Genomic DNA, 23,495 nt, shown 5'->3' on the forward strand with positions numbered 1-23,495 from the left:
TGTGTATAAGATCTCACACTATACCCTACGGATTAGAAAAAAAGCCCAAAACCTTTGTCTAAAACAGTACCGGCAGACATGAACTCTACACCACCTAGACATGATTCCAATTGCCCAGGGTCTAGTCAGGAATTATTGAGTCAAACAGCTGCGGTCACTCACGGATGGACTGTATGACGTAATCACATGACACTGTGACGTAATCACATGGCAAGAGAACCCACCATCTGTCATGTTACACATTAAACCACACATTTAAAAAACAAAACTAAACTGTCCCAAAGTATGACTAACTAGTATCCACGTATATAAAGCAAGTCTAAAGACTTTTCCGTATTCGTTTTGTTGAACAAATAGAATCGTAAGTAAAAATAGTTTGTTTTCTCTTTTCATTTAGAGCGTCCCCTGGATTACGTTTCAATTAACCTTTTTTTTAACAATTATTCACCTCAATCATTTCAAACCATTAAACACTGTATAAAGGGACGGAGCCAGACTACTAACCCGTAAGTCTAGAGTTCGAATCCGGGTTCAAGTCAGTAGACCGTCCCTGAGTCCATCCAGCTCTGATAGGTACCTAACTTACGTTAGGGAAAGTAAAGGCAGCTGGGCATAGTGCTGACCACATTATCCCTTCATATGCCATGGTCACGGAAACAGGTGAACTCTACTTGCCCCATAGACGGTTAGGTTTGGCAGGGAAACTTCAAACACTGTATACGTGAATTATGCTTAGTTAGTGCATTATGCGTAGTTTTCAAGACGTATGTTGTATCCACCCATTGAACAGATACAGCCAGGATGCTGAAGATTGTGATTGTTGCTGCTCTGGCCACGGCCATATTTGGCTTCCCCAGCTTCAGAGACCGTTTCCCTAACGGCTACGCTGTGCCCAACCCCTGCCCCGAGGGCGGCAACTGGACAGCGGCCGGTCACTTTAACGAGTCAGGTGGTGGTCCCGCTAACCCCTTTGGTGTGGTGAGTAGATCTTAAGTTGTGGGTGTTTGGTGTGGTGTGTCTTAAGTTGTGGGTGTTTGATATTTAAAAAAAAACAACCTTTTATGTGAATTCTTTAGTAAAAAGTCAGAGGGTATTACATAACTACATATAATTACATGATTAAAAAAGTAACGAAAAAAATAATTCTTATATGTTAAATTGCCGCAGTGTTTCCTATAAATGTATAAACACGTCCGCCCAGTTAACGAATGCTTGAAAGAGATCATAACACATTGACCCATGCTAGTATTTATGCACCTACTCCATTACTCACCCATGGCAGTAAGTCCCTTCTCCATTACTCACCCATATCAGTATTTATGCACCTTCTCCATTACTCACCATGGCAGTAAGCCCCTTCTCCATTACTCACCGTGGCAGTAAGCCCCTTCTCCATTACTCACCATCTTGACCCATATCACAGGACTTCCTGACTGAAGGCTTCCAATGGACCGTGAAACTGTGCAACCTCGACTCTGATCAAGACGGCAAGTCTAACGGAGAGGAGCTGGGCGACCCCACCTGTGCCTGGACCCCCTCCAACGGTTTCAAGGTGTCTGCCCCCACAGGCCACCCAGGTGAGAAGCATCCATTGGTGGTTCTATTTGTGGTTCTATTTGTGGTTCTATTTGTGGTTCTATTTGTGGTTCTATTTGTGGTTCTATTTGTGGTTCTATTTGTGGTTCTATTTGTGGTTCTATTTGTGGTTCTATTTGTGGTTCCATTTGTGTTCTATTTGTGGTTCTATTTGTGGTTCCATTTGTGTTCTATTTGTGGTTCTATTTGTGGTTCTATTTGTGGTTCTATTTGTGGTTCTATTTGTGGTTCTATTTGTGGTTCTATTTGTGGTTCTATTTGTGGTTCTATTTGTGGTTCCATTTGTGGTTCTATTTATGGTTCCATTTGTGTTCTATTTGTGGTTCTATTTGTGGTTCCATTTGTGTTCTATTTGTGGTTCTATTTGTGGTTGTATTTGTGGTTCTATTTGTGGTTCTATTTGTGGTTCTATTTGTGGTTGTATTTGTGGTTCTATTTGTGGTTCCATTTGTGGTTCTATTTGTGGTTCTATTTGTGGTTCCATTTGTGGTTCTATTTGTGGTTCTATTTGTGGTTCTATTTGTGGTTCTATTTGTGGTTCCATTTGTGGTTCTATTTGTGGTTCTATTTGTGGTTCTATTTGTGGTTCTATTTGTGGTTACATTTGTTGTTCTATTTGTGGTTCTATTTGTGGTTCTATTTGTGGTTCTATTTATGGTTCTATTTGTGGTTCTATTTGTGGTTCTATGCGTGGTTCTATTTGTGGTTCTATTTGTGGTTCTATTTGTGGTTCTATTCGTGGTTCTATTTGTGGTTCTATTTGTGGTTCTATTTGTGGTTCTATTTGTGGTTCTATTTGTGGTTCTATTTGTGGTTCTATTTGTGGTTCTATTTGTGGTTCTATTTGTGGTTCTATTTGTGGTTCTATTTGTGGTTCTATTTGTGTTTCTATTTGTGGTTCTATTTGTTGTTCTATTTGTGGTTCCATTTGTGGTTTCAATTCGTGGTTCTGGTGGTTGTGGGTGATAAAAGGTGAGGGTGGGGGGGGGGTACATTTGGTTGGGGTGAGGGAAGTGTTGTTTAGGATACGGGATTGCTGTTAGGGGTGGGGAGTGTTGTGTTGGGTGAGGGACAGTTGTTTGGGGTGGGGGAGCTGTTGTTAGGGGTGGGGGAGTATTGTTTGGGGTGATCAGGGACGGGGGATGTACTTCGTGGATACAGGAGTGTCATTTGGGGTGGGGGAGTGTTGATTTTGGGTAGATGAAACAGAGTAGTTCGGTCTGTTTCCTTTCGCACTCTGATATATATCAGGAGACCATTATATTATTTCTAAATAGAGAAAACCTCAAGTATATTAAGAATTAGGCATTAGCAATACAGCTAAGTCTCCAGTTTTATAAAATTGAAACTGTAGATCTATAAATACATGCAGAAGATTGACGTTAACGCCTCCCATTGTGTTTATCCCCAGGCATCTGCGAACCACTAGACGCCCCCGCCTGTGTAAACCAACAAAAAGTTTGCTAGCTATAATTATCTAATTAAATTTTATAATGTAATAAACACTTGACTATCATTGAGTGAACTGTTTTCATTAATATACACTGTTTGTGAAAGCTTGTGTCCGTGGTTTGGTTGTGTACGTCCGTACGTCCGTCGTTTGGTTGTGTATGTCAGTACGTCCGTACGTCCGTGGTTTGGTTGTGTTTGTCAGTACGTCCGTGGTTTGGTTGTGTATGTCAGTACGTCCGTGGTTTGGTTGTGTATGTCAGTACGTCCGTGGTTTGGTTGTGTATGTCTGTACGTCCGTGGTTTGGTTGTGTATGTCCGTACGTCCGTGGTTTGGTTGTGTATGTCAGTACGTCCGTGGTTTGGTTGTGTATATCAGGTACGTCCGTGGTTTGGTTGTGTATGTCAGGTACGTCCGTACGTCCGTGGTTTGGTTGTGTACGTCTGTGACTGACCAACTCTCACCTTAGCCAGAGGCCGAACGTGTTGTGGTCAACTCTCACCTTAGCCAGAGGCCCATCATGTGCGTGCTAACTCTCACCTTAGCTAGAAATACGAGCTAGAATCGTGACGAAATGACAGGTGGTTTAACATAAAAAATGTGTGAGCACAGTTGATCGTTTTCTAAAACTGATGATATTCTCTCGTAAAAACATCTCATAAATTGGTTTCAGATTCGTTTGAAATAAGATTTATTTTGCGGAATTAAATCAATATCGTTTGGGTTTATTACTTTCGAGATTTAGTTTCATCGGGTGCAGCTTGAAGCAGTTCTGGTTTCTTGTCATCTCTTTACACGTCTCCATTGTCGGGAGATTAACATTCAACGCAATTGTTTGCAGCTATCGGAACATCTCGTTCAATTCTCGAACTCTCTCGCGCGCGTGGGCGAGAGCGAGAGGTCAGGTGGGAAAGATTAGAGTCAACGTTGTCAGAAGAAATGTTACATTCTCGACCTAACTGGTCCGAGACCTTGACCCTTGGCCTGGTTTAAGAGATTGGGTTTTAGCAAGTCATTTTAGTGGCCGTGTAACAATTCTACGTGTAACGTTGTGCTGGTGTGTAACATTTGTAGGTCAACCAGAATTTTTAAAAACAAGTTTAGATAACTTTACTTCTATTGGGTTTGTTTAAAATTGGAGTAGGCCGATTTAATTTTTTTTTCAAGGCTAGACTGGTCATACTCTGCTACAATTTTTCTAGTTTTAGTATTCGACTACCACTAATTGTCCACAAAAACCTTAAGTGGCCAAACAACTGTCACTACTATTGTCAAACAATTGTCGCTTTATTGGCCATGCACATAGATCAGTACATAGATCAGTACACAAGTCATTCTGAAGCTATACGGTTTAACATATTGAAGCTACACCTGATAAAAACAAGTGTAGTCCTCCTGCTAACATCCATATCATAGTTGTAACACTTGTTAAATATACTGACGTCATTGCCGTCGATTAGTTACCCATCTTGTAGGTAACCAACTTGTATGTAATATTAGAACACCCTTAAGTAAATAATAGGAATTTAATGCACATTAATACCAGGGTCGGTAACTCGGCCAAAAAACTTCCTAAAATTACATAAAATCTGTTTGTTTAAAAACAAATAAGCTAAAATACTGAATATTCTCCTAGCGTCAGATATCATCTGGTAACTATGAACATAGCTGATTTTGTGGACATTGAAACACGGCACTTTTGGAGTGAAGCGCCCACTAGAGAATACACAGACCCGTCAAAAGACGAAAACAAGAGAGAGTTGCTGACCTACTTAATAATAGAATGAACTTGTTTTTAGGTAACTCTTCATGGGAAGTAATTCGCTTGTACTCAGTGATGGGGGATAACTCCATACATCAACTTGTGGTTGTGGGCATGAGACGGTACTTTAGTCATACAATTTATACTTGTGTAGTGTTCGGTATTTATTAGCATGTCCCAGAAGGCTCCAGAAATAACTTATTATGTTTTAATTAACAAGAATAGAAAAAGACAAAGTATTCGTTCTCAGTTTACTATTGTGTGTTTCATTTACAATTGATAGGGACATAACGACATTTTATAGCAGTGTATAAAATATGTTCGCTTCGGTACATTTTACTTTGTAACCTTTGTATCTGTTATGAAGTCGGCACTAACTAATATTTTAGAGTTAATATTTACGTGACGTCTTCTTGTGAGCTGACATTTCTCTAAAACACGTCTGTTTTACAACAATCAAACCAGATACACAGTGGTGGTGAGGCTCCAGGCTGATGACAGTACGTGTCTACCTCACCCCCCCCAACCCGTGGTCACACCCCGTCATGACAGTACGTGCCTACCTCACCCCCCCCCTAACCCGTGGTCACACCCCGTCATGACAGTACGTGCCTACCTCACCCCCCCCCTAACCCGTGGTCACACCCCGTCATGACAGTACGTGCCTACCTCACCCCCCCCCCCTAACCCGTGGTCACACCCCGTCATGACAGTACGTGCCTACCTCACCCCCCCCCCCCTACCCCGAGATCACACCCCGTCATGGCAGTACGTGCCTACCTCACCCCCCCTACCCCGAGATCACACCCCGTCATGACAGTACGTGCCTACCTCACCCCCCCCCCTAACCCGTGGTCACACCCCGTCATGACAGTACGTGCCTACCACCCCCCCCCCCTTTCTACCCCGAGGTCACACCCCGTCATGACAGTACGTGCCTACCCCCCCCCCCCCCCCCCCTTTCTACCCCGAGGTCACACCCCGTCATGACAGTACGTGCCTACCACCCCCCCCCCTTTCTACCCAGAGGTCACACCCCGTCATGACAGTACGTGCCTACCTCTAATCCCCCCCCCCCCCTACCCCGAGGTCACACCCCGTCATGACAGTACGGGCCTACCCCCCCCCCTACCTTCCCCCTACCCAGGGAGCCCACCCAATACTGCCGGTACTTATGGTAACAACATTACCCACCCACGTGCACCAAACAATGAAGTTACCTTTGATGACGTATTTAGCGGGAAAATCCAGTGAGTCATCCCACGTGGTCTGTTTAAAAAAATCAGGCCATTATCTTCGACGGTAAACTAGTTGGTCTGCGAGAACAACAATCAGCATTTTAAAGGAAGTTACAAACGCGTATATAAAAAACAAACCAAACTACCATTGGGACCTAGAGTTGCCACCAGCCATTCGTAAAAAAAACATTTGATTAAAAACTTAACCAGAGTCTATCATAACATTACAGTTATTTTACGTTATGAACTTTGTGACGCAATGTTCCGATGACGTCATATCGTCAAAGTATCCCAAAGCGACTTATTTGAATAAAGATTGTCGCCGACAGCACCGCTGGTGTCTTGTTTGTTCAAACCATCGGGCCGTTATCCCCCCCCCCCCCCCCCATACCACAGGGCCGATGTCCCGTCCCCGTAGCTAGTTGTTTATTCATCGTCTGACCTTTGAATTAAAGCTCCCCATGGAGGTGGCGAGTCTTAGAGAATGTTCTCGACGATGCGGTGTTGCCTGAGCCCAGGTCAGCAGAAATTTGAGCCCAGCCGACCAGATCAGACCGGACGACGGGGAACGTTAACCGGGACATTTTTTTAGAGGCTTTAAATATTCAGAGCGTGGGCGGGAGAGATGTGACGATCGTATTCGGTTGGAGAGTTCTTAAAATAATTACTTCAATGTTTTTTATAGTGGGGGGTAGTGTTAGCGTGCATCCCACGCGAGTGTGGATGCTTGTGTGTGTGAGGGGGGGGGGGGGTGTGAGGCTGCTCTAGTGACCAGAAGGTCAATGGCATCTGGAAGAAGTAGTACTGTGTAGATGAGCAGTATAGTTGCACTTGTACGAGGGTGTAGACGAGCAGTCTAGTTGCACTTGTACGAGGGTGTAGACGAGCAGTCTAGTTGCACTTGTACGAGGGTGTAGACGAGCAGTCTAGCTGCACTTGTACGAGGGTGTAGATGAGCAGTCTAGCTGCACTTGTACGAGGGTGTAGATGAGCAGTCTAGCTGCACTTGTACGAGGGTGTAGATGAGCAGTCTAGTTGTACTTGTACGAGGGTGTAGATGAGCAGTCTAGTTGCACTTGTACGAGGGTGTAGATGAGCAGTCTAGTTGCACTTGTACGAGGGTGTAGATGAGCAGTCTAGTTGCACTTGTACGAGGGTGTAGATGAGCAGTCTAGTTGCACTCGTACGAGGGTGTAGATGAGCAATCTAGTTGCACTTGTACGAGGGTGTAGATGAGCAGTCTAGTTGCACTTGTACGAGGGTGTAGATGAGCAGTCTAGTTGCACTCGTACGAGGGTGTAGATGAGCAGTCTAGTTGCACTTGTACGAGGGTGTAGATGAGCAGTCTAGTTGCACTTGTGCGAGGGTGTAGATGAGCAGTCTAGTTGCACTTGTACGTGGGTGTAGATGAGCAGTCTAGTTGTACTTGTACGAGGGTGTAGATGAGCAGTCTAGTTGCACTTGTGCGAGGGTGTAGATGAGCAGTCTAGTTGCACTTGTACGAGGGTGTAGATGAGCAGTCTAGTTGGTCTCGTACGAGGGTGTAGATGAGCAATCTAGTTGCACTTGTACGAGGGTGTAGATGAGCAGTCTAGTTGCACTCGTACTGTGTAGATGAGCAGTCTAGTTGCACTTGTACGAGGGTGTAGATGAGCAGTCTAGTTGCACTAGTACGAGGGTGTAGATGAGCAGTCTAGTTGCACTTGTACGAGGGTGTAGATGAGCAGTCTAGTTGCACTCGTACGAGGGTGTAGATGAGCAGTCTAGTTGCACTTGTACGAGGGTGTAGATGAGCAGTCTAGTTGCACTTGTACGAGGGTGTAGATGAGCAGTGTAGTTGCACTTGTACGAGGGTGTAGATGAGCAGTCTAGTTGCACTCGTACGAGGGTGTAGATGAGCAGTCTAGTTGCACTCGTACGAGGGTGTAGATGAGCAGTCTAGTTGCACTTGTACGAGGGTGTAGATGAGCAGTCTAGTTGCACTTGTACGAGGGTGTAGATGAGCAGTCTAGTTGCACTTGTACGAGGGTGTAGATGAGCAGTATAGTTGTACTTGTACGAGGGTGTAGATGAGCAGTATAGTTGCACTTGTACGAGGGTGTAGATGAGTAGTCTACTTGTACTTGTACGAGGGTGTAGATGAGCAGTATAGCTGCACTTGTACGAGGGTGTAGATGAGCAGTCTAGTTGCACTTGTACGAGGGTGTAGATGAGCAGTCTAGTTGCACTTGTACGAGGGTGTAGATGAGCAGTCTAGTAGTACTTGTACGAGGGTGTAGATGAGCAGTCTAGTTGTACTTGTACGAGGGTGTAGATGAGCAGTCTAGTTGCACTTGTACGAGGGTGTAGATGAGCAGTCTAGTTGCACTTGTACGAGGGTATAGATGAGCAGTCTAGTTGCACTCGTACGAGGGTGTAGATGAGCAGTCTAGTTGCACTTGTAGGAGGGTGTAGATGAGCAGTCTAGTTGCACTTGTACGAGGGTGTAGATGAGCAGTCTAGTTGCACTCGTACGAGGGTGTAGATGAGCAATCTAGTTGCACTTGTACGAGGGTGTAGATGAGCAGTATAGTTGCACTTGTACGAGGGTGTAGATGAGCAGTCTAGTTGCACTAGTACGAGGGTGTAGATGAGCTGTCTAGTTGCACTAGTACGAGGGTGTAGATGAGCAGTCTAGTTGCACTTGTACGAGGGTGTAGATGAGCAGTCTAGTTGCACTTGTACGAGGGTGTAGATGAGCAGTCTAGTTGCACTCGTACGAGGGTGTAGATGAGCAGTCTAGTTGCACTTGTACGAGGGTGTAGATGAGCAGTCTAGTTGCACTTGTACGAGGGTGTAGATGAGCAGTCTATTTGCACTCGTACGAGGGTGTAGATGAGCAGTCTAGTTGCACTCGTACGAGGGTGTAGATGAGCAGTCTAGTTGCACTCGTACGAGGGTGTAGATGAGCAGTCTAGTTGCACTTGTACGTGGGTGTAGATGAGCAGTCTAGTTGCACTTGTACGAGGGTGTAGATGAGCAGTCTAGTTGCACTTGTACGAGGGTGTAGATGAGCAGTCTAGTTGCACTTGTACGAGGGTGTAGATGAGCAGTCTAGTTGCACTTGTACGAGGGTGTAGATGAACAGTCTAGTTGCACTCGTACGAGGGTGTAGATGAGCAGTCTAGTTGCACTTGTACGAGGGTGTAGATGAGCAGTCTAGTTGTTCTTGTACGAGGGTGTAGATGAGCAGTCTAGTAGTACTTGTACGAGGGTGTAGATGAGCAGTCTAGTTGCACTCGTACGAGGGTGTAGATGAGCAGTCTAGTTGCACTTGTACGAGGGTGTAGATGAGCAGTATAGCTGCACTTGTACGAGGGTGTAGATGAGCAGTCTAGTTGCACTTGTACGAGGGTGTAGATGAGCAGTCTAGTTGCACTTGTACGAGGGTGTAGATGAGCAGTCTAGTTGCACTCGTACGCGGGTGTAGATGAGCAGTCTAGTTGCACTTGTACGAGGGTGTAGATGAGCAGTCTATTTGCACTTGTACGAGGGTGTAGATGAGCAGTCTAGTTGCACTTGTACGAGGGTGTAGATGAGCAGTATAGTTGTACTTGTACGAGGGTGTAGATGAGCAGTCTAGTTGTACTTGTACGAGGGTGAAGATGAGCAGTATAGTTGTACTTGTACGAGGGTGTAGATGAGCAGTCTAGTTGCACTTGTAGGAGGGTGTAGATGAGCAGTATAGTTGTACTTGTACGAGGGTGTAGATGAGCAGTATAGTTGCACTTGTACGAGGGCGTAGATGAGCAGTCTAGTTGTACTTGTACGAGGGTGTAGATGAGCAGTATAGCTGCACTTGTACGAGGGTGTAGATGAGCAGTCTAGTTGCACTTGTACGAGGGTGTAGATGAGCAGTCTAGTTGCACTTGTACGAGGGTGTAGATGAGCAGTCTAGTTGCACTTGTACGAGGGTGTAGATGAGCAGTCTAGTTGCACTTGTACGAGGGTGTAGATGAGCAGTCTAGTTGCACTCGTACGAGGGTGTAGATGAGCAGTCTAGTTGCACTTGTACGAGGGTGTAGATGAGCAGTCTAGTTGCACTTGTACGAGGGTGTAGATGAGCAGTCTAGTTGCACTTGTACGAGGGTGTAGATGAGCAGTCTAGTTGCACTTGTACGAGGGTGTAGATGAGCAGTCTAGTTGCACTTGTACGAGGGTGTAGATGAGCAGTATAGTTGTACTTGTACGAGGGTGTAGATGAGCAGTCTAGTTGCACTCATACTGTGTAGATGAGCAGTCTAGTTGCACTTGTACGAGGGTGTAGATGAGCAGTCTAGTTGACCTTGTACGAGGGTGTAGATGAGCAGTATAGCTGCACTTGTACGAGGGTGTAGATGAGCAGTCTAGTTGCACTTGTACGAGGGTGTAGATGAGCAGTCTAGTTGCACTTGTACGAGGGTGTAGATGAGCAGTCTAGTTGCACTTGTACGAGGGTGTAGATGAGCAGTCTAGTTGCACTCGTACGAGGGTGTAGATGAGCAGTCTAGTTGCACTTGTACGAGGGTGTAGATGAGCAGTCTAGTTGTACTTGTACGAGGGTGTAGATGAGCAGTCTAGTAGTACTTGTACGAGGGTGTAGATGAGCAGTCTAGTTGCACTCGTACGAGGGTGTAGATGAGCAGTCTAGTTGCACTTGTACGAGGGTGTAGATGAGCAGTATAGCTGCACTTGTACGAGGGTGTAAATGAGCAGTCTAGTTGCACTTGTACGAGGGTGTAGATGAGCAGTCTAGTTGCACTTGTACGAGGGTGTAGATGAGCAGTCTAGTTGCACTCGTACGAGGGTGTAGATGAGCAGTCTAGTTGCACTTGTACGAGGGTGTAGATGAGCAGTCTAGTTGCACTTGTACGAGGGTGTAGATGAGCAGTCTAGTTGCACTTGTACGAGGGTGTAGATGAGCAGTATAGTTGTACTTGTACGAGGGTGTAGATGAGCAGTCTAGTTGTACTTGTACGAGGGTGTAGATGAGCAGTCTAGTTGCACTTGTACGAGGTTGTAGATGAGTTGTCTAGTTGCACTCGTACGAGGGTGTAGATGAGCAGTCTAGTTGCACTTGTACGAGGGTGTAGATGAGCAGTCTAGTTGCACTTGTACGAGGGTGTAGATGAGCAGTATAGTTGCACTTGTACGAGGGTGTAGATGAGCAGTCTAGTTGCACTTGTACGAGGGTGTAGATGAGCAGTATAGTTGTACTTGTACGAGGGTGTAGATGAGCAGTCTAGTTGCACTTGTACGAGGGTGTAGATGAGCAGTATAGCTTTACTTGTACGAGGGTGTAGATGAGCAGTCTAGTTGCACTTGTACGAGGGTGTAGATGAGCAGTATAGTTGCACTTGTACGAGGGTGTAGATGAGCAGTCTAGTTGCACTTGTACGAGGTTGTAGATGAGCAGTCTAGTTGCACTTGTACGAGGGTGTAGATGAGCAGTCTAGTTGCACTTGTACGAGGGTGTAGATGAGCAGTCTAGTTGCACTCGTACTGTGTAGATGAGCAGTCTAGTTGCACTTGTACGAGGGTGTAGATGAGCAGTCTAGTACCACGTGTACGAGGTTGTAGATGAGCGGTCTAGTTGCACTTGTACGAGGGTGTAGATGAGCAGTCTAGTTGTACTTGTACGAGGGTGTAGATGAGCAGTATAGCTGCACTTGTACGAGGGTGTAGACGAGCAGTCTAGTTGCATATGTACGAGGGTGTAGATGAGCAGTCTAATTGCACTTGTACGAGGGTGTAGACGAGCAGTCTAGTTGCATATGTACGAGGGTGTAGATGAGCAGTCTAGTTGCACTTGTACGAGGGTGTAGATGAGCAGTCTAGTTGCACTTGTACGAGGGTGTAGATGAGCAGTCTTGTTGCACTTGTACGAGGGTGTAGATGAGCAGTCTAGTTGCACTTGTACGAGGGTGTAGATGAGCAGTCTAGTTGCACTTGTACGAGGGTGTAGATGAGCAGTCTAGTTGTACTTGTACGAGGGTGTAGATGAGCAGTATAGTTGCACTTGTACGAGGGTGTAGATGAGTAGTCTAGTTGCACTTGTACGAGGGTGTAGATGAGCAGTCTAGTTGCACTTGTACGAGGGTGTAGATGAGCAGTCTAGTTGCACTCGTACGAGGGTGTAGATGAGCAGTGTAGTTGTACTTGTACGAGGGTGTAGATGAACAGTCTAGTTGCACTTGTACGAGGGTGTAGATGAGCAGTCTAGTTGCACTTGTACGAGGGTGTAGATGAGCAGTATAGTTGTACTTGTACGAGGGTGTAGATGAGCAGTATAGTTGCACTTGTACGAGGGTGTAGATGAGCAGTCTAGTTGCACTCGTACGAGGGTGTAGATGAGCAGTCTAGTTGCACTTGTACGAGGGTGTAGATGAGCAGTATAGCTGCACTTGTACGAGGGTGTAGATGAGCAGTCTAGTTGCACTTGTACGAGGGTGTAGATGAGCAGTCTAGTTGCACTTGTACGAGGGTGTAGATGAGCAGTCTAGTTGCACTTGTACGAGGGTGTAGATGAGCAGTCTAGTTGCACTTGTACGAGGGTGTAGATGAGCAGTCTAGTTGCACTTGTACGAGGGTGTAGATGAGCAGTCTAGTTGTACTTGTACGAGGGTGTAGATGAGCAGTATAGTTGTACTTGTACGAGGGTGTAGATGAGCAGTCTAGTTGCACTTGTGCGAGGGTGTAGATGAGCAGTCTAGTTGCACTTGTACGAGGGTGTAGATGTGCAGTATAGCTGCACTTGTACGAGGGTGTAGATGAGCAGTCTAGTTGCACTTGTACGAGGGTGTAGATGAACAGTCTAGTTGCACTTGTGCGAGGGTGTAGATGAGCAGTCTAGTTGCACTTGTACGAGGGTGTAGATGAGCAGTATAGCTGCACTTGTACGAGGGTGTAGATGAGCAGTCTAGTTGCACTTGTACGAGGGTGTAGATGAGCAGTCTAGTTGTACTTGTACGAGGGTGTAGATGAACAGTCTAGTTGCACTTGTACGAGGGTGTAGATGAACAGTCTAGTTGCACTTGTACGAGGGTGTAGATGAGCAGTCTAGTTGCACTTGTACGAGGGGACTGAAGCTGGCATCACCATAAAGCCGTACCGACCATAAACTAAGTCGTAGAAAGGCTTATATGCGTTTATGAAACCTTTATATATAAAATAAGAAAACTATCTTTAAGTCAACACAACAAGATCGTAGTTACTGTCATAAAGTATTGGAGCCACCAACCACTAAATTATATCAGCCAAAATCCGTACTCAGCAGGTCTTAGAAAAACAATCTTTTTTAGTTCAACAATTGGTGACTAATCCAATGCTAAGTTTCAAAAATTCTATTATTTAGATTTTCAACCTGCCTATGGAAGCTTATTACCAGTTAATTAGACCGTTTTAACTTGATTGATTTTGTGGATGACGTGAAAATAAATTAACGTTTAATCGCATTAGAGCTTTGGGTCTAGTGTGACCCACTTTGGGGTCCCGTCTGACCCACGCCAACCAGTTCGGGCCTCACAAGAGAGAAGCTTCTGGAATAATAGCGTATGTAGGTGTTATCTCAAAGGTTTAAGAAAAGGCTATAAATACGTCTTACCAGAGGCGTCGCGGGGCGGGGGTTTGGGGGTGCGGACCGCACCGAGTGACACCATTTAGGGGGTGACACCATGTCGAAAAATTTCAAAATATATAGAAGAAATATGGTTTTTGCAAATTAAATTAATGATTAATAAGAGTTAATCCACCTGTATTAATAACCATGAGGTCACGCACCGGGTGACACCCGACCTCGCGACGCCACCGCGTCCTATATTTTATGAGATAACTGAGTTTTTTTAAAGGCTTATACAGAAGTTTGTAATGTAAGCAACAGTTGGTACATGTTCATGCTAACACACTTCCATTTTGTTTTCTGCATTCTGTTTCTACGGAATGCAAATGAACTTTTATTATCCAAGGGAGGTAAATAAAATATGGGTATTTTCCGCGTTAAGGATAACTCTCCCATATTAAGTTATACATTTAAAAAAAATGTACGTGTTGTGAACTAGTGCACAGTGACATAAAAAGGCCCACCAGTAACATACATAGTTAATTAGGGGGTGGGGGGGTGGGACTTCTATATCACCATTGTTACAAGACATAGCAGTCCAATCACAGAAACTAGATTTAGTTGCCTGACTTACAATGGCTAACTTTGGCCTCCCATTGAGAGCGAAGATATAGAGATTGTCTCCCATTCATAGATCACAATTAAAGAACACACCAAAAACAGACACAACACACGTTAACATTACATTTTTATAACAACACACATCTCACTTCAACACAAACAGCACACAGTTCAACACACACTACACAGTTCAATATATAAGAGACACATCAACACACACTACACAGTTCAATAAACACAAGACACGTGAACATACACTACACAGTTCAATAAACACAAGACACATCAACATACACTACACAGTTTAGTAAACACAAGACACATCAACATACGCTACACACGTCATTACACATTACCACGCTCTTCATACGTCAACACACATACAACACACATATAACACACATACAGCACACATACAACACACTCCAACAGGCTGGAACACATACACCACCAATCAAATAACAAAACATAACAAATCACACACCACCTCAACACCACTCCGTTCATGACGTCATCACGGCCGAGTTCAGCACCGACATCAAAAGAAAGCCCATTCTCCATCTCATCTGACTGAGTAAAAAATGGGAATAATCAAAACTACTACTATGATGAAAAGAAACCAATCAATGTATACATAGTTTAGTCCATATTTTATATATGTAAAATAACTGTAGCATTAAATGTGGTTACCTCACACAGACCACCATCTAAACTTTTAATGTATTGCTTCACAAATGTTAAATCAGAAATATGGAGGCAGTTTAATATTTTCACACAAAAAGTATAGGCTCGGTACAATTTTTTTTTCCACTTGACATAAACTGTTCATTTTGGTGGGATTTTTTTCCACTTGACATAAACTGCTCATTTTGGTGGGATTTTTTTTCCACTTGACATAAACTGTTCATTTTGGCGGGATTTCTGATGTGGTGACACCGAATGTTGTTACTGGGGTCTAGCAGGTCTAAACAACGTTCAGTGTTCAGTAATGGTCTAAAATTAGAAAGTAAAAAAATACACTGAGAACAACAGTGTACATGGCCTGTAACAAACTTGAGCATCATCTGCTGACCCACCCACCTAAATCAATAGCTACCAGTAAACGGATTACCCGAATTACCCGAATTACCCGAATTACCCGAATCACCCCAGCCTGACGCTAACAGTCCCACTGATCACAAGACTACCGCTCCGTGCATTCAAATGTTAATTCAACGTAGCCGACACACAGTTTTCAAACGGGAACGTAAATTTCTTGGCGTACGTCGAACAACTTTATTAGGCCTACCCCCCTCCCCCTGCCCCCATTGTCTTGTCGGGTAGGGCCCCTGCAGGTATAGAACACCTCGCGACGTCGAGATCACCTGTAGCCAGACAATGAATGGTGCTGGTGGTTACATTCAACACCGTGTGCTAACGCTAAAAAAGACAGTCCAGTCATAGCTGTCCCAACTATGCCCGATGTACCTTGAAGGTTGGTGGATTAGTGTAAAATTTGTTTCCGCTAAGACACTTGAGATAGTTGAGAAGGGGACCATTTAGAGGTTTCATTATTTGAATGGTGATGAGATTTTAATTTACAGGGGCTGAAGGACATGAGTGGATGATGTATCATGTCAACTAAAGCAGGTTAGTGTCGTGTTGTTGGTTCAGTCCGTGTGTTAGTTACTACACATTATGTGTAGGGCTGAGGGTTTACATAGTTAATATGTTGCACGGCTGAGTAGTCTAAACATTGAGTTAAAAGATTCAATAATAGTCATAAACCTTTGATCGAATTTTAGATACGTCACGTGTCCAATTTCTGTCAAACCGTTTTGACCTAAACTATAAATAAACTTAAGCCAAACCCATTTCATAACAATGTTATGTTGTTATATTGGACAGAGTGGCCTAGCGGTAGAGAGCAAGACTGCTAACCGTGAGTCTTAAGATTGAATCTGGCTTGAAGTCAGTAGACCGTCCCTGAGTCAACCCAGCTCATATATGGTACCTAACTCGCGTCAGGGAAAGTAAAGGCGACTGGGCATAGTACTGACCAAAGTATCCCTTAATATACAGAGGCAACAGAAACAGGTGAACTCTACTTCACTTGCCCCATAGACCGTCAGGTTTGGAAGGGGAACTTCACTTTTACTTTATATACATTAGCCCAAGCACTTGTATTAGTCTTCTTAGTACATCTTTCATATGTTGAAGGCTTTAGAATCATAGAATTTATAATTTCTCTAATTTTACTTTACCATTTATACATATTTACGTTCCTCAAAATCCCACGCGCTTTAAATATCTAAATAATCAAATTCCACTCACATACTATTTCTCTCTGATTTAAAGTTCCCTAAAATCCAGTTCCCCTAACTTCTAGTTACACTAACTTCCAGGCCACCATAACAATGTGATTGATCTATGAATTCAATAGCGCGGAAGTCTTAGAAGTCTGTGATTTAACTACAGGCCATCAAGAGTATGACAACACAGCACTGTGTTCCAGCTCATTAAAACGATACCATCAAGTAGCCGACTAATGAGCCACCGTTAATCCACGCATACAGGTGTATTCCGCACCTAATCGATATATTCTATCAAATCAATACAGCCAATACTTAATGTGTTATAAAACTATTTAACTGAGGTCACGGCTGATTAACGGTAGGCTAGCCCACGTGATCAGAGATCGATGATATATTTGGATTTAATTAATGGGTAGCATGACGCCAAACAATGGAGTCTCCGTTACCTGTGTGTTCTGGTTGTGTTTGTCTCCACACGGCACCATGTGCTACACCCCCACACTGGGTGATACAACACAACCCCCGCACCGTGTGATACCCCCCGCACGATTTTCTACCCCCGCACCGCGTGCTACACCCCCACACTGGGTGATACAACACAACCCCCGCACCGTGTGATACACCCCGCACGATTTGCTACCCCCCGCACCGCGTGCTACACCCCCACACCATATTCTACACCCCCTGTCTATGTGTTGTGTTACACCTCCCCCTCCGCACCAAATGCTACACCCCCTAACCCCCGCACCGTGTATACATCACCGCATGATTCGCTCCCCATCCACGCACGTTGTGTTACACCCCCTGTACTATGTATTACACCCCGCACCATGTGCTACACCACCCCCCCCCCCCCGCACTACTCTACGTGTAAAACAATAATCTATGTGTTACAACCACGCAGCCTGAAACACTTCTCTACTATATGCGTTGCACACCAACCGTCTGTGCTATATCCTTATACTCCGTGTGCTATACCCCGAACTCTGTGAACCTCACCCCGCTTGTTACACCCCCCCCCCCCAAGCTGCCTTAAACTCCCCACTACGTGTGTTACACAACGTATTTATCCCTACACCCTTACTACTTTAAACTACTTTTTATTGTTTAATTAAGTTTGGTCAATTTTCTTTAATGTACTTTCTATTTTTCAATTGTGTTTTGCTTATATAGACCTCAATGCGGTGATTTTTATCCAGTAGATTTATTGCGGTTGGGGTGTAGATTATGTCAATGGTTTAAAATTCTGGGGGGGGGGGCATTAATCTGAATTTTGGGCTCGGGATCGGTGAAGTCTGGCAGTCCCTCAGTACCTAGCTGTACCTGACTAACACGTCAGTGATGTAGACAGGGAGGTGTTCGGGCGGGGGGGGGGGGGGTGGGTGGGGGATGGGGGGATACTAGTACTCCCTTCCTCAAAAGAGCCCCAAAATGACAATTCTCTAACACCGAGTTACAGCTATACCAGCCTTTTAGCTGCGTGACGTCCGTGGACTTGGTGGACTAGTCTGGTCCCCAGAGAATCTCAAGTGATAATTTTTAACGCTACTTTAACATAAAGCGTTTTAGAATTATTGAAACAGCGCCAGTGAAAAAAGCGTCTCTTCTCACCGGCCGAACTGATCTTAGCAGTCACTTCCGCCTTGTGCTGAGTATTTCCTCGGTAGATCACGTGGTATCAGGACCAGAAGTCTCACGTTGCTTCCCTCGCAGGCTCCACCGGCCGTGTTAGAGCTATGTTGTCTGGTGTGTTGAGTGACGTACGAAGTTTCAACTAAAGATTGACCGAAGTCTCTAACAGCAGTCACAATATCCGACTGAAGTATGTTAGTGCATTTTGGTATCCGTTAAGAGAACTTTACTTAGGTGCTGAACTGAGTATTGACTGAAAATACAACAATCTTGTGTAGACTCATCAAGAAATTTGTTTCCCCAACCATTTGTCATACAGTCGTTGACTGGTCAAGTCGACTCGCAATTTAAAAGATTAAATTTGGCAAGCTGATATGTGTGAGAGTGAGTGGGTGTTTGTCTATTTTTAAATCACACGATATTCTGTTTGATTTGAACAAAATGGAACATTACACCGGCATATCAAAACACTTTCATGCATAATTAAAGCTATCCCTTAGTTAAAACAAAGTGCTACATTCAAATCATTTCGATACAAATGGCAGTTAGCACAGTAATAAAGTTAACACAATAATAAATTAGTCATTAGTGTTTAATTAGTGTGTTATAACAGCTAATAATTATGACAAACTGCCGATTGCATTAGTTTGTTGTAATAGCTTTCTTCTAAAAACAACAATAGTCGACAATTTTTCTCATTTAGTTTTTTTTCCATGAGCTAGCTAATCCAGTATTTAATTCTAACCTGAAAAAAAAAACAACAACGGTGTAGATTTTCTTCGATATCTATCACAATCCTTTCAAAGATTGCACTGTAGACTTCAACAGATATCGTTTTAAAACTTTTATGACAATTCAACATATATATTTTAAAAATGTGTGTTGCCTCCCTTGAAACCATTAGTTATTTCCCTTGAGCGTATTCATATTCATTAGAAAGCGTGAAGTATTCATCTTGTTTTATAAAACTAACAGTTCACTGAACTACTTGGATAGTAGAAACATAATGCTTTAAGTAGCCGGGGTATGCGATGGTGATGTCGTCATATTATGTTTCTTGACTTAAATGAAATTCTGTCGATGACTAAAAATTGTTGTATGGAGCTGTGGCTGATATTGTAGACTTAATGCTTGATGGTTTTTCTAAACGCTTGATGGTTTTTCTAAACGCTTGATGGTTTTTCTAAATGATTGGTGGATTTTCTCTGTGCTTGATGGTTTTTCTAAATGCTTGATGGTATTGTCCTATATTTAGTTTTGTTGTCCTACATTTGATGTCCTACTTTAGCAGGCCCTATCCTACAAGTAATAGGATTAAAATATCCCAACCCGTTTCATGCATTCTTCTTTTAGTCACCGTTTAAAATATTACCGAGTTTTAGTTTGTGAATAGTTTAATAACATGAAATGTAAAACAAAAAACCAAATTGTTTAATCTTTAATGTAAAATAATTTATATGGTGTGTCAGTGCTAACAGTATTTTGAACATTTTGTCTTCAGGATGTCGCTCACGCAAGACCGAAACTAGGAAATAACATTCAACATGGCGGCGCCGTCCACGTGAGAAACAAAATGGCGACCAGAGCTATCGACAAACTGCGGGTCCAGGGCCGGGGCACCCCCCGAGTTGAGAACAGACCCTTGAAACTTTTTCAGGCGTCGATAGAACAAGCAAACAACGGTACCCAGGTGGGGTGGCAGTCTAAAAAACTGAGCGGCACAGGCGAAACAATTCCTGGCTCCGATATAAATGGCGAGTTATCAAACAAAATCACAGGTCTAAGTTCAACCAATGAATCGAATGGTGTTTACGATGAATATCCAAACAGTCAGTTTTCTGATTCCAGAACTTTCCTGGTCAGGGGTAAGAACGTCGGCACTGAAAACGAGCTGCCTGTGTTCTACCAATCAGCTCGCTTGTCTAAGACAACAGGCGAGTCGAACGGCTCCAGAGCCGACCGACAGGTGCACTCGGAGTACACACTCCGCCACTACTCCACCCAGATGTCAGAGAGGGAGGGGGAGGGTGGCTACCTCGCTACCAGCGGCTCGATGAACAATCTCAGCACCACCTCAGAAGATTCCAGAACAAAGGAACCGTCAGCGAATGTTAACTCACGTTCCCAGAAGCCCTTCTACAGAGCCGCCCATTTGCGGCACTCGTTCCACGACCTTGAAAGTTTGACCTTGAGAGGTCGGACAATGAAACAGGCAACAACGAGCCCAGGTGCATACAATACTGACCTAGATTACCTGGTGGATAAAGAAATCCAAAACGAATGGGCGTCACCAAGGATGACGTCATTCGCCTCAGCGCAAGCGGCCAATCGCCGTCGTAAATCAAAACCCAAGACGAACGTGGACGATTCGATCAAGCAGAACGAACAGTCAGTTCTGCGAGAATGTCTTGTGGTCAAGCCTTCAAGCCAGACGTGGCCAGAGACTCACTCGACGACCAACGAAAACCTAAAGCTCAAGTTCTTCACGCAGTTCGTCAAGAAGGAAGTCCCAGCCTCCAGCTCTGAGAGGAACACCAAGGCAGAAAAACCCTCGCCCAGTGGGTACCAGTTTAACTCGATCAACAGCTACATCAACTTCTGTCAAGGCTTCCCAAAACTGGACACTTTCCCCCCGTCCAGAATGAGCGTCAAGAACGGGCTAGTGGCTAAAATAGGAGACGCGACCCTGCCGAACAAGTTCCAGAAAGAAGCGCTGGGTGAGATGAGGGTGTTGGGCAGCTCCACAGCCAGGGAGCCGAGGGTGAGCGGGACACACAGACAGACGACTGGCAGAAACCCACGCGCTACTAAACAGTCATCACGTGTCAACCGTAGCGTGAAATCTATAAATAACCACGAGGGCAGCGATGCCCAGGAGTCTGAGAAAGATTCTGAGGAGGGAGACAACTCGGTCCCTGATAACTCTATCCAAGCCGGGAGTTCCGACACGATTCCAGATGACGTCACAAAACCACGTTTTGATGGCCCCTCTGAAGAGCTGGGCCATTTTGAGTCGATTCTTGGCCGACCTGGCCAAGCTAAAAGCGACAGCTATTTAAATTCAAACATAGACTGAGCCCGTTTTGATCGGCTGCGTCACTGTCCCACAATGTTTCGAACCCCGACTAAGCTGGTGATGGTGTGGTCCACCACGCTTTATATTGTTATATGGGAAATGTTGTACATTATCTTTATGTTACCAGTTTTTGTACATAGTCGACCGATACAAGTATTATTAATTATTATTATTAATTAACATTTTACAATTCAGTTGCTGTGTTAACAAATTATGGCACATTTTAAACACATAAATTATGTTCTGAAATAAAAAGTAATTTATATGCTTTAGTGTTGGTTAAAATCCTCCTTTAAAAAAGAGCGTTGTTTACTGTCTATTATAATCAAGTGTACACAATTGTTTAAAAAAAACAGACTGTGTTCTACAATTTAAATTCCAGTTCAGCACTAAATCACACTGCTCTGGTACAGTGAGCCCCACCTATAGAGACCTAAATTAAATAATCTGTTATGTAAACCATTTCCATAACCCCGTTTTTTAATATACCGAATAACTCACTACATATCATCAACATAACCGATCCATTAAACCTGGTTATAACCGTTCAACCATCTCCTAACAACCTGGTTATAACCGGTCCACCCAGTTCAACCATCTCCTAACAACCTGGTTATAACCGGTCCACCCAGTTCAACCATCTCCTAACAACCTGGTTATAACCGGTCCACCCAGTTCAACCATCTCCTCACAAGTCTGAACCAGATGATTGTATGAAAAAAAAAATATTTTAAGCTGGAGGACATTCATCTTCATGGCCCAAGTAGACCGGAGGACATTCATCTTCATGGCCCAAGTAGGACGGAGGACATTCATCTTCATGGCCCAAGTAGACCGGAGGACATTCATCTTCATGGCCCAAGTAGGCCGGAGGACATTCATCTTCATGGCCCAAGTAGACCGGAGGACATTCATCTTCATGGCCCAAGTAGGCCAGACAGGAGCAGACGACATGCTGACGTCATTCATTATTGAGCTTATTAATTGCACTGCCAATATCTGTAGTCATTTATTCCATTAACCTAAAATTACTGTGTATGCCTTCAGGACAATCCAGATGGTTAAAACCACGCCATATCACATATAACTCACATAATTTATATGTAGGACCTGCTGAGCTGTACACTGATAAAACACCATCTCCAAATACATGGTATAATTAGACTAATTAGATAATTAGCTGCATTAGATTATCTGACTTTTGACGTGGAGTTACAACATTCACAATGCATGAAAAACTCTTTTATTCAGAGAAATAAACATTAATATTTGAAATATAGTGTTTTCAAAAAGTAAAGCAACGTAAAAAAAATGGGTATTTAATACCAAGAATCAGACTAGTCGCCTCATTGTGCAATAATATCTCATTATGAAAACACCAATCAAAATACTGGCTAAACCCATTCTTAAAATATAATTGCAGTGAATAAATGGCAAATTTTGCTTAATGTATAAAACTGTATTGCGAAATCGCAGAAATATTCCCTTTTATATTACAAACATACCCTATAGTGTTCCCCCCCCCCATACCATCGGCATGTTTATGGGTGGCCCCTGGGTGGTATGGGAGCGCTGGTCAATTAATGCTAGTCCAGGGACCCCCCGCATACAGATGGCGGGGTTCTGATGCGTCACACCACTGTGTCGAACTTAATTCCAGACCGGCGTCATGACGTCATTGGGGTTTTGTTTCAGAACTTCTCAAGGGAGGCAATCAGACGGTACTAAAATGACTTATGTTTTAGTTTGTAGGGAAGGTAAAAAAAGTGATGGATTAAATAATCATAGTAATTGTATAATTCAGATGACCATTAAGGAGTTAATCAGACTATCAAGAAGTTTTTTTTAAATACTGCTATGACTATTCACTGCTGTCGACAATCCACCGATGATTAGCACGTCACACAGTTTCTCATTTTTAAAAATTAAACAGTGAATTCTATAGTGGTCTCAGAAAACATTTTTTTAATTGACTTAAAACACTTAACAAAAAACGATTATGTCTGAAAAGTTTGAACAAAATTTTTGAGCGCAGTTGATCAAAAATTGATTTACAAGTTTTGCTATAAACCTCCAAACAGATGTGGCGACCGAATTAAGAGCCTATCATGATATACATGTAAAAACTGCAGTACACTTTAATTTACAATAATATTAATCATGCAGTAGCTTTATAGACATAGAAAATCATTTTCCCCTTTTAATGCATAGAAAGTATTTCCCTTAAAGGTTTCTATAAACAAATATTTT

At 43.6% G+C, this 23,495-nt stretch overlaps 2 protein-coding genes across 2 annotated transcripts; both read left to right on the plus strand.

Annotated features, from left to right (window-relative positions):
- Nucleotides 1-273: 273 nt before the first annotated feature.
- LOC131939197 (temptin) lies at nucleotides 274-3,112 on the plus strand. Its single transcript, XM_059297385.1, has 4 exons — nucleotides 274-361; nucleotides 791-978; nucleotides 1,424-1,577; nucleotides 3,008-3,112. Exons 2-4 carry the CDS (start codon nucleotides 802-804, stop codon nucleotides 3,061-3,063), a joined length of 387 nt encoding a protein of 128 aa, XP_059153368.1. The 5' UTR covers nucleotides 274-361; nucleotides 791-801; the 3' UTR covers nucleotides 3,064-3,112.
- A 12,576-nt stretch (nucleotides 3,113-15,688) lies between these two features.
- LOC131939194 (uncharacterized) lies at nucleotides 15,689-21,468 on the plus strand. The gene is made up of 2 exons (XM_059297383.1): nucleotides 15,689-15,872; nucleotides 19,671-21,468. The coding sequence occupies exon 2, from the start codon at nucleotides 19,743-19,745 to the stop codon at nucleotides 21,243-21,245; it is 1,503 nt and encodes a 500-aa protein (XP_059153366.1). The 5' UTR covers nucleotides 15,689-15,872; nucleotides 19,671-19,742; the 3' UTR covers nucleotides 21,246-21,468.
- The last annotated feature ends 2,027 nt before the right edge of the window (nucleotides 21,469-23,495 follow it).

The sequence above is a fragment of the Physella acuta genome, unplaced genomic scaffold, assembly GCF_028476545.2.
Source record: "Physella acuta isolate Inbredline_101_S28 unplaced genomic scaffold, ASM2847654v3 ptg000267l, whole genome shotgun sequence".
NCBI lineage: Eukaryota > Metazoa > Mollusca > Gastropoda > Physidae > Physella > Physella acuta.